Raw genomic sequence first — 12,272 nt, 5'->3', positions numbered from 1 at the left:
TCCAAGAAAATACTGATACATTGGGAGCCTCAAAATATTGGCTTACTTTGTGATACTAAAGACAAGCTTGTCTTATTTCTCATGTGGCTTTACCATTTAAGTCATGCCGCCCAACATCAAGCAGCCTGCACTTTCAGATTCAGCTGTATATTATCTGGCTTTGAGGAAATCAAGTCAGATTTGTGTTCTTCGCAAGGCTTTGAATGAGCTCATCCTGGTTCTAATCCATGCTGAAAATTTACATTTCTAACAAGTTCCCAGGAAGTTATAGGTAAGAATCATCTGGGGATCATAAGTGATTCTTTCGTACAACTTCCTGGGAACTTGTTAGAAGGGTAAATTCTCAGCAGGGGTTTGAACTGGAATGAACTGGTCTGACATCCTGGTTCCTTGGCTCCTAGTTGTATTGACAACTTTTTCATAGTGATGTCTTCCAGCACTCTGATAGTCTATTAATTGCAGCAAAGATGCACCACTTGATGCTCCCCAACTTGTTTGAAGGTACTAAGTTTTGGGGTGGTGTATTCTGTAGCAATAGGTAACTGGTAAAGTAATTGTACCTAGAAGCAAAGCCTTAACAAATACCTAAAGCACATTTATGACCTGCTTTGACCAATATAACGTGGCAGATAAGATAAGGCCTTGAAGCTTCTACTTTTGTTCTCTTCAAACTCTGGGATCACTTAACTCTGAAAAATACTGAGATGAAGGACCACATAAAGAGAGAGGCCCATCACGTGCACAGACACCCGCCCTCCCAACCCCACCATGTTTTGTCCCAGAGCTCTTTTCCTCAAGAGTTATTTCTTAGATAGGCATCCTTAGGCTATACGCATCCTTTTAGGCCATCAAGATATTCAGTAAAGATATGTTTCCAAGGAATGGAAGCTACAGCACAAAATAGGAATGATCTACTTTACCTGGCTGCAAGAGACCTTGGAATAACAATGGTGATTCTTGTCCATTCTTCAAAGTCCCCCGTGTGATACATGGTGGGCTCACTGAGTTCTCTGGAGTTGCCCTCACATCCTTTGCCTGCAGAAGCTGGGTAACAGCCTTCTTTCACCAGAAACCAGGACATACCAGCATCATGAGAGTACTGAAGGAGAACTGGGGCCGTGCTGCTGAATTGATTGGCACACCCTATGTTTAGCTATTAAAGGAAGGACAGAATTACACAAGGCTTTGGTTCAAAGTCATCATCAACAAATTAGGTGCTACAGCAGTCAGGACCCTTTCTACTAAGCCTGCGTTAAATTTACAACAATAAGCAGCTCAGTCCCAACCCAAACTCATCTATAGGTTCTGGAATTCCTTGTTCAGGCAAGTGATAAAAACAACAACAACAAAAAAAACCCAATTGCTATTGAGTCGATCTGACTCATGGCAACCCCATGTGTGTCACATTAGAACTGTGCTCCATAGGGTTTTCAATGGCTAATTTGGGGGCAGTAAATTTCCATGCCTTTCTTCCAAGGCATCTCTGGCTAGACTCGAACCTCCAACCTTTTGGTTAGCAGCTGAGCATAAACAGGTACTTTTTAATAGTAAGCTGTACCAGCTGCTCATTTTGTGGATTTCTTGGGATTTATAAGAGGGAAGACAGAAGCACAGCATCTGTGGTGTTGAAGTCTCAGACAAAAGATCAATAGCTAAGAAACTGCTTTTTGCTTTCTTCTCAGAGGGTATAAACAGAGGAAAGCAAAAGATGGAGAAGCAGCCGCCCTCTTCAGGACACAAAGGTCACCTGAAGAGAGGGCTGTCCTTTCTGTTTCCAGTGGCACAAACATCTTTATTCTGCTTTCTTGCAAAAGCTCAGTAAGAAATCAGTGCCAACTTAGATAGAAGAGCTGAGTTTTTTTTTTTTTTTTCCACAGCATCATATAAGCAACATAATCCAGAACTAAAACTGTTACTATTTTGTGCATTCATGTAGGGGACTGTCATCATAGGAATAGCAACATCAAAAAAAACAACAAAAAAAAACATTTTTTAAAATGCAACCTAAATCCCAATACCGTAGCATAACTATTTTTATTTTTCTGTGTTCTCTTCCGACATTTACATGGAAATATGTATTTTGGTCATATAATTGCAATTCTCACACTTCTAGAGCTTTTCTCATATTTTCTATGTAAAGTATTATTTGGTTATTACATGTAGCATTGCAAAGAATCTATCTTTTTCCTTCAGTTGATTTGTTATCATCAGATAAATTCCTACCATTAATATTAAAAAAAAAAAAAAAAAAAAACTGAGGTAAAAATGTAGAACCACTTTAAAATATCTGGGTATATGTGTTCATTTAACATTGCTTGAGTTCAAATGAATCAATTTTACTACAACTGTGGGTATTATTACAGTGTAAGATAGTTTCTTTCTAAATAAATAAACCTATAAATTTTATTACTGTTTTAGTTTACATTTTTTATCACTGTAAATGGCAAACTCTTTTCCTGATATTTATTTTACATATTGTGTTATATGAATGGCCTATTATTATTTTATTTCATTTGTTGGTTGGAACCCTCATAGGATTTTACTATAAAAGATTTTATAAATAAGAATAGTCAAATTTTATAGAAGAAAAATTGAAGTAAGGAATCAAAAAAACATGATTATGACCAAAGAATCAAGGATGAAGGACAAGTAGAGCCATAGGCAAATAATATTGGGCCAGAAGTCAAGAGGTCAACCCTTTCATCCTTGTGACTATAAGGTAGATTTACTTAGTCCTTCCGAAGAAGATTCAATAATCTATTGCTATACTCAGAGCTAGAAAGCATCTCTCAGAAGGATTTACAATTTGGTTAGTAGAGATTTTATTGTGACTCATCTATCCAAACTTACATAAAAAACCGTTGCCATTGAGTCCATTATGACTCATAGCAACCCTAGAACTGCCCCATAGGGTTTCCTGGTGGATTCAAACAGCCAACCTTTTGCTTAGCAGCGGAACTCAACCACTATGCCACCAGGGTTTCCCCAAATTTATACAGGAAAATCTCAATACAATCACAATTAAATATCATAAAATATATAATTCATAATAAAATACAAATATAATTATGACTATAACTAAATAACTGTAATCACGTACCCCCTGAGATGCATAATTAAACTCTTCTAACACTGCTCCCTTTTATTACATTACCCATACTAGATAGCCTTTGGTTAGCATGTGGTGAGAGTAGCCACACTGGGCCCACAGAGTTAGCTTTTCGTCTTAGACTTATTATGACTGCCATTGTTTCTAAGGCAGGCAAGCCATTAGAAATTTCAGTTCTCTGAAAAGTTTGTGCTTTAGGAATTAGGTAATGTTGTGGAGCAGACAGACTTTCTGGTATATTAAATATATAATTCATCTTAAAAACTTTCCATTCATGATTCATTCATAATACAATTCAACAAATATTTACTGGGGCACCTTTTAAGTTTCAGGCATATATACTCAAGTCTCCCTGTCTTTAAAAACAAAAGAAAATAAAATTCTCCCTGGCTTTAGGTCTGTCTCTAACTACATAGGCTAAACATCTTGAGAGAGGCCATACTTACTGTGTTGGTTATTCACTCACCATTCTTTAATCCACTGTATTCTGTTTTTGCCCTTACCACCCCAGTGAAATTACCAAGGAAACCTCTATCTAACTAATGGGAAGATTCAACCCTTATTTTACTTGACTTTTCTGTTGCTTCTAACATTGTTAATCATTTCTTTTTTTCTTTTTAATTGAGCATCTAGCCTGCCTCTTCAAGTGTTGGTGTTTTCTAAGATTCGGTTCTTGGTTATCTTCTGCAGGCTCTCTAATCTCACTCACCATCATAATTTCAAATTCCTTCTAAATACGTATGATTTCCAAATACGGCCTCTCTCCTGCTCCCTAGACAAATATATACATCACTGCTTCTGTGTATTTCCACTTTGGCAGCCCTTTGTTGTTAGCTGCCATCTAATCTGCTCTTACGGTGGCCCCATGTACAACAAAACAAAACGTTGCCTGGTCCTGTGCCATCTTCACAATTGTTGCCATGCTTGAGTCCACTGTTGAGGACACTGTATTTTGAGTGCCTTCCATCCTAGGGGACTCATCTTCCAGCACTATATTGGAAAATATTCTATTGTTATCCATAGGGTTTTCATTGGCAAATATTTGGAAGTAGATCACGAGGCTTTTCTTCCTAGTTTTTGCCTGGAAACTCTGTTGAAACCTGTCCACCTATCTTATTATCCACCTCCCTAAAATAATTCCTTTTCTTGTATTTCCAGTTTCAGTGACTGGGGCCAGAAATGTAGGAGTCATTCTAGAAGCCATTATAACACTAAGTTATCAAAATTTGTTGAATATATACCTTTGATATCTCTCAGATGTATCTGCTCATCTTTACACCCCACGTCATGCTGTAATCTGACCATCTGAGTTCTCACTTTGATTACTGATCCCTTACTTTATTCAAAATATATCCAAAAATCTGACCACTTTTCCCTGCATTTTTCGCCATCACACAGGTCCAAGCTCCCATCATTTATCTCTCTCTCTTTTTTCAAAAATAATGTTTTTATTGCATTTTCAGTGGAAGTGTATATAGCAAAACAGATTCCCATTCAACAATTCCTATACATATTGTTCAGTGACATTGGTAACATTCTTCCCATTGTGTCAACATTTTCATTATTTCTGTTCTAGTTGTTCCGTTCCCATTAGTCCAGTCTCACAGCCCCCCAACCTTCTCATCTATGCTTTAGAGTGCTCCCATCATTTATTTGGACCACTGTCACAGTCACCCAACTTGTCTCTCTGTTTCTGTCCTTGCCCCTGTCAGTATATCCCTAACACGCTCACAAGAGTGATTCTTTAAAAGCTTACGCCACAGCATGTCACTCTTCTGCTTGCCATTTTACTCAGACCAAAAGTCAAAGTCTGACTTAATTTTTTTTATGTCCCTCTTGCTCACTTTCTTTGCTCTGGTCACAATGGCATCCTTGTGATTTCTTGAACCAAGCACACTCCCACTTCCAGATATTTGCACATTCCGCTCCCCCCACCCGCCCCCACCCCGTGCCTGGAATACTCTTCTCCAGATAGCTGTATGACTTTCTCGTTTACTTTCTTTAGGTTTCTCGTCACTTTATTAACGAGGCCAAACCTGACAACCGTTTATAAAATGGTAACCACCTTCTACCACCCCAGTCCATGCTCTCTATTCCTATTTATTTTCAGAGGCTAGAACGTTGCCTGGCGCATAGTAGAGGCTTCAGAAATATTTGCTGAATGAATGAATGTACTTGCTGACTCAAGTTTCGCCTCTTAAGTCAACACCCATATGGCTGCCAGAATGATCCTTCTTTAAAAAAGGTCTGATTCTGTCATGAGATCAGCCTCATCTCTCACCCCTGCAGAACATACTGCAAACTCCTCAGTTTTCAAATTCACCATTCTCATTTGCACTTTCATATATTTACATGTATTTGCACATTCTGTTCCCTCTAACTGGATGTACTCTAACTGGAATTCCTCCCCTCCCATTCTTCAGTTGACTAAATCCTTACATGTGCAGACTTCCAGTTCCAACTCATTCTTCATTCACTTATCCATTTATTCAACCAACAGATACTTTTTGAGCTCCTCTATCAGCCACTATGCAGGGTACTCCCGCAGCATCCAGAGACTACTTCTATTACAGCAGTCCTGTGATTGTATTGCAACTGCTTACTTTTCTGGCTCACTCACTAGTTTTTGAGCTCCTTGAGGGCCAAGGCCATATTTTTCATCTCTGTATTCTTAGTACCCAGTACCAAGCAGTCACAAAATATACCATCACTATGCACTTTTGTTCAAATGAGACCAAAAATTCTTTTTTTGCAGGTTTCAGGTAGACATTATCAATCTCTGAATGACCCATATTGCATAGCTATTATCAACAAATTGCCACAAATCAACAGCTTTCTGCTGGTATGACTAGAGTCTTGCTGTTTGCTTAAGTAGTTACAACATTTAATAATGTTTTCTATATTTAGATTTTTAGACTTCAGAATATCACTTTGCAGACTTTAACACGCTATCATGATTTCGTGGCTAATTACGTTGAAAAGGTGTCAAATGGGAAACGGCACAGTGTTCTGCAAAGCATTTGCTAGTAATGCTATCTCGTTACCATTTTATGTGGTATCAACAAATGAGTATAGATTCATATACTGCTACAGATGATTTTTTCATTGCAGCTTAGCATCAAAATCCAAACGGGGAAGGATAACATTAAAAAAATTTTCTATTGTAGTAAAAGTATATGTAACAAATTGTTTACCTTTTTGACATTCACGAGAGATAATATTCTACCAATCACTTTATTTATGATTAACTTCCTCATTTACAGGCTTGTGAAAATGATATTTGAAGAGAGCTGCCTATCAACATCTGATCTCTTTAATAATTCCATTTGTAAATTATTTAGCATCTGCATCCTGCCGTTATGTAAGGACCATGTAGTTGTGCTAGCTCATTAAAACTGCATTACTTTCGACCCCAGAATTCACCAATGGGACTTTGTTATAGACACTATGAAATTTTGATTAGGATTCTGAAACAAGAGCTTGTCAAAGTAAATACTTGCTATACATGTTGACATGTTATCACAGTGCTGAAAAACAACAAATTTTTAAGAGAACGATGATAATGCAATAAAAATGTACTGAATCAACAGAATAAAAATTGTTAGAAAATCCTGCAGTGAGATCATAAAATAACTCCTAAGTCCTAAAACCACTTGTAAGATGAAAAGGAGGACTCATCCACTACCATCCAGCATCATGGAATTCATGGTCACAATCAGGCTGAAGTCCTGAAAGTCAATTTTCTTTTTAACTCTGGTAGAATTCCATGAGCACTTAAAGAACTGTAATGACACAGACGCAACTTTTCAGGCTCATTAAAAACTGACAAGTGATTTTCCTTATGACTAGAGCTAAAAAGCTTTGCCATTCTATGATTGTTGAACTTTTGTTGGAGTGAGTCCTCTCTTTAACGGAATATGAAAAATTTGTTGTTCTTTGTGACTTGCAAGTCTTAAATCTGGAAGATCTTTTGTTCCTTAACCTGCTCTGGGAAGAAGTTTGTGTATAAATACCTTGAACTGTAGCACATATCCAGGTTTCAGGGTTAAATCTCGAGTTACTGCAAATCGATCCCCATCTGATTTCCCAAATACCATGGCTGATGGCGTGACAGAACAGAAGGTTTCATTTTTGACCATTCCTTCATTAGCCAACATCAACCACACACTCATTTGGTTCATAGGGTAATCAAAAGCTGGCTTCTCGTAAAAGTTCTAATAGAAACAATATAAACAACACAGAGAGGCAATTTGATTGCTCTGAAAACAAGAAAAGAATTTTCAATTCTTGACATGCAGGGCCGTGTACCATTTGCATTTCTACAAAAAAAAAAAAAAACAGCAGGATCTCTAAATTAACTGTTTTTTACTGCTATTAACTTTTTCTACCAATGATTTAACAACTGAAAATATTTTGCCACCATGTATCTAATAATTTTATAAACATGTGGATAATTTTCCTTGATGACCTGGCCAGGTTTCATGATCTTTTTTACATCTAAATAATTTGTGAACTAGTAGCATTGAAAGTTGATTAAGTGCAAACACCAAAAAACAAACAAACAAACGAAAAAGCCCAGTTACTATTGAGTTGATTCTGACTCATGGTGACCTATGTGTGTCAGAGTAGAACTGTGCTCCACAGGGTTTGTAATGGCTGATTTTTTTGGATGTAGATTGCCAGGCCTTTCTTCCAAGGTGCTTCTAGTTGGACTTGAACCTCCAACATTTTGGTTAGCAGCCAAGCATGTTAACTGTTTGCATCTCCCTGTGACTCCATTGCAAACACAGAAAATTTATATTACATATACAATGTTAAACACTAAATTCTTAAGAAAGTGAGTAGTTCTTTAATCCCATCCACTTTGACAACCGCTGTCTTCTTGGCGCTCAAACAGATGAGAAATACCTGGGGTAAAGTCGGATTGACAACTGGGATAATCTGCTTCTGCTTCTCAGAGAGAATGATGATGTCATCGACCGCCCACTGGTCATAGTCCTCCCCCGAGAACACAGGCTGCCACCAGCGGAATCTGGTGCAAGGGGTCTTGGCAGCAGCTGGAAGCTCCAGATAGACAAATCTGCATAAAAGCAAATCATTTATGGTTGGGAAAGGAAAAGCTGTGTTTTTCTTAGCAGCTTGCTAAAATAACAAGGATAGCAACAAGAAAGCATTTTGTTTTTTTTTTTTGATCTCTTGATATTTTTGAAAAGTTTCTAAGTTTGGACAGATCAGACAAGAGATTTAAAGCTGAAAGTAAGTTCAATCCTGGTCATGTTTATTTCATTTGGAATTGTATCTTTTGGAGAAGGGGCAAAATATTTCAATTGAGTTTGATTCACTGAACTATAACTTTTGACTACCACGACAATGGTTGTAACATTTTCAAGAAATATTAAGAAAAAATGTTTCTTCATGACACATTAAAATAGAATTATAAAACTTTCAAAGCAATTCTTACTTCTGATGGGAAAACATAAATATACATTAAAAATAAAAAATAAATCACCTATAATCCATTGCATGGTGTTAGCCACTGTTAACATTTTGATGGGTATCATCACAGATGTAATCTTTTATATAGATGAGTTATTATATGTAAAATTTGGTTCCTATATTTTAAAACTTAACATTATATCAAACATACATTCTTAGGTCATAAAAATGAATTCCTAAGATCACTGTAATGTCTAGATGATTTTTTATTGTATGAACATAGTATTATTTAACTTTTAACTATTGTAAGTAGTCCTGTGATAAGAATCTTTATGTATAAAGCTTTACCTACACCTTAGTTTCTTCCTTATATCTTTAAGGAAGATTTATAGAAATGGAATTACTGGGTCAAATAAATTGATCATGTTTTTAAAGCTCTTAATTTTGCCAAATTTCTTCTCTAAAGGGTTGTAACGGTTCATAGAATGACATGAGAGTCCCTGCTGTACTGTTTCCGTGTGGTGACAGCATTTGGTGTAAGACAAATGACTATTTGTTGAGGAACAAGATTTTTTTTTTTTTATAAATATTGTCCATATTTTACCAAATATTTGTGTTTCCCCTTTTGCAACTTGTCTACTCATTCCTCTCGCCAATTTTTCTATTGAATCTTAGTGTTTTTTCTCAGTAATTTCTGTAAAGTCTTTACATGGACATTGATCCTCGGTCTCTTGTATTTGTTGCAAATACTTTTTCTCAATTTGTTTTCCTCCTTTTCAGTTATTTATGTTTTCTTCGACATAAATGTTTTTATTTGCATGGAATACATTTCTATGAATGTAAGTAGTCTTTCTTTGTGAACTCTTTTATTGAATTTGTTTTTAAGAAAGTTTGGATCTTTATCCAAGATCAGATGGTAACCTATTACTTAAATGTTTAAATCTTTAATCAATCTTTGACACTTTTGTGATGGTATAAGGTGATAATCAAAGTAGATATTTTCCCTCAACTTCTTAGCCATTTTTTCTAACACCATTTGATTGAATAACCCATTTCTTTCTCCATGATAGTTGATTTGCCTTTTTTTATTTATAAGTTCTTATGCACATCTGTGCCAGTTTCTGAGTCATCTATTTGGTTTCATTGATTGTTCTGTCTGTTCATGTACAGGTAGCATTCTATTTTAATTATTTTAGCTTTATAATATATCATACCACATAGGGAACCTCTGTTTTTTTCCCCAAAATTTAAACTATTTTTGCCTTACAGTTTTAGATATGAAGTTCCAAAAATACCACTGAGATTTTGATCAGAATGACATTAAACTTATAATTAGGAGACATCTTTATATCACAATATTCAGTTTTCCTATCCAGGGATGACATATTGTTTTCCATTTACTTATTTTCTTTTATATCTCTGAGGGAAATTTTGAAGTTTTGTAGTTTTCTTCACAGAGCTTCTTGGTATCATTTGTTAAAGTTATTCTTTATACTTATGTATTTGCCCCTATGAATGGAGTCTTTTCCCGCATCTTCCAATACAGAGTTTCTTAACTATTTCAGCATCACAGAATTTTTTTTTATAATTTGGTAAAAAGTATGATACCCTCCAGAAAAATGCACCTTTATATGCTATTTGAAGGGGTTCATAGATCTCCTGAGTCCAGGTTAAGAACTGTTAAAACTGAATATTGTTGGTATTTGAAGGTAGGGATTGAATTTTTATTTGTCTATACAGTTATCTGGAAACACTGGTGGTGTAGTGGTTAAGTGCTACAGCTGCTAACCAAGAGGTCAGCAGTTTGAATCTGCTCCTTGGAAGCTCTATAGGGTAGTTCTACTCTGTCCTGTAGGGTCGCTATGAGTCGAAATCGACTCGATGGCAGTGGGTTTGGGGTTTTTTTTTTTTTTTTGGTATATAGTTATCTAGTCACTCTAATGAACTCTCAAATAATTTCCAAGTTGAACAATTATATTACTTGGGAAAAATAATTTTGTGTCATTTTATGTCATTGTTTAAACCAGTTTGGGACCATTAATAATTCTTTCTCTACTTCTCTTCATCTTGAGCAATCTCACTAGGCTCCATTTACCAACAATTCTGGACTTCCTTCTTTGATGTTATGCCTTCTGTTTTACCCACTTGCCTCTTTTCTGGTTTCTGCCTGTGACCCTCAGAAGAAATGCTTTCGGTTGGTCTGTCTTCATGTCTACTTGTGTTATATTATGAAGACTTATGTCACCTTTACAAGACTGGATGTCTTAAAAAAATTTATGAACCTTCAATGTACAGAATAGGTGTATTTTAAGAAGTATGTCTAAAATATATTTGATTTACAAGAATTTGATCTATATGTTCTTCAAGAGTAAATATATTCAATAAAACAAAATAATATTAACATATTAACACATCGATATTAACATATGAAAATTTAATAATGACTGGCGGTCAACATATGAAGAAAAAATTTGTCTTTGTGTTAAAGTGGCAATACAGAGGCTATAAAAAGGAATACCCTAAAATTGATGGATATCCTTCAGTAGGTTTTAATGATATTTAATATTTAAAATATAAAATTTGAAAATAATACATAACTGCAAAAGAACTAAATTGAAATATACATAAAAACATTGATTACTTTGTATAGGTACTAATGTTAAATGTGAGTCACTTTCCCAAGTTCTCTAATAGTCATTGGCTAAGACATTTTATTCCATATATTCTCATCCATTGAAATGAAGACAGGGAAGGGCCAGTGCAGAACTGTACAGAAGCCAAGCTTCATAGACTCACCTTATACATGGTGAGGACTAGCCCAGTGTGCAGCCCTGTCAAAACTTTTCACAAAATTCATCTTGCTGTTAAATCTAATAGCTGAACATATTTTGTGCATATGTTAAAAAACCACAAATGGAAAAAGTCTGAGTTTTTCTAAACAGTGCAGTGAGCTTGGAACATTCCCGTACCACAGAGTTCCTTTGGGAAAGCAGTGGTTAATCGCCTGGCTTTTCTTTTGGTCACAATTCTTTTCAAAGTCTTTAAAAATTCAAACTTGAACACAAATGTTTTCATTCATACACTTAACTGAAATGAAATCCTTATATATCAGGCTATCATTCATTTCAACTCTATATCAGTTTGTCTCTTTTTGCAGTTCAGAACGTTTTGGAAACACCTCAACAACAATGTATGTAATCTTTACCATTCCTGGGAACCACTGGAAGGTCCTTGGGGTGGGTGGTTACCTGGGTTTGCTGAAGTCTGAGAAGTACATCTCTGCCAGCAGGTACCACTGGATGCCTCCATTGTTGCTATACTGAAGGAGGACGCCCTCCTCTCTGCTGTCAGGCTTGTTGCATGCAGCACTCTCTCCGCCTATCTGGATGTAGAACTGGACAAAATCCACCCAAGAAGTATCCAGATCCCAGCTCACCAGCTGTCTTTTTCCAGCCTTTCCAAAGGACAGAAAAACCATAGATTCAATCATCTTGAGGGCTTTGGTATTTTGTTGTTTCAGTTTCAATTTCATATGCACACCCTAGCACTATGTGGAGAAGGTTTTGCCCCTAGTTACAGCTGAGAGGAGAACGTTATGCCATTTAGTTGTCTCTGTAACTGTTCCTAGATCCACTTGATTAGTCTCTACTTCACTGATTCCCAGATTCAGTTGTGAAACCCTTGGGAACTGCTAATTATACCAAAGAGTATTTGAAAGTCTTTAAAA

At 36.1% G+C, this 12,272-nt stretch overlaps 1 protein-coding gene across 2 annotated transcripts in view; it reads right to left on the bottom strand.

The window, feature by feature from the left end:
- RELN (reelin) overlaps positions 1–12,272 on the bottom strand; it is a 526,658-nt gene that overhangs the window by 102,068 nt on the left and 412,318 nt on the right. For both annotated transcript variants that reach the window (XM_049893075.1, XM_049893076.1), the window contains exons 25-28: positions 11,794–11,999; positions 8,018–8,189; positions 7,123–7,323; positions 921–1,153 (exon numbers count right to left, since the gene is read on the bottom strand). In XM_049893075.1, the coding sequence (XP_049749032.1) occupies positions 921–1,153; positions 7,123–7,323; positions 8,018–8,189; positions 11,794–11,999 (812 nt within the window). The remainder of the gene's footprint in view (positions 1–920; positions 1,154–7,122; positions 7,324–8,017; positions 8,190–11,793; positions 12,000–12,272) is intronic.

This window comes from Elephas maximus, chromosome 8 (assembly GCF_024166365.1).
Source record: "Elephas maximus indicus isolate mEleMax1 chromosome 8, mEleMax1 primary haplotype, whole genome shotgun sequence".
NCBI lineage: Eukaryota > Metazoa > Chordata > Mammalia > Proboscidea > Elephantidae > Elephas > Elephas maximus.
Note: the sequence above shows the minus strand (reverse complement) of the source record. Positions and strands in the feature narration are given on the sequence as shown.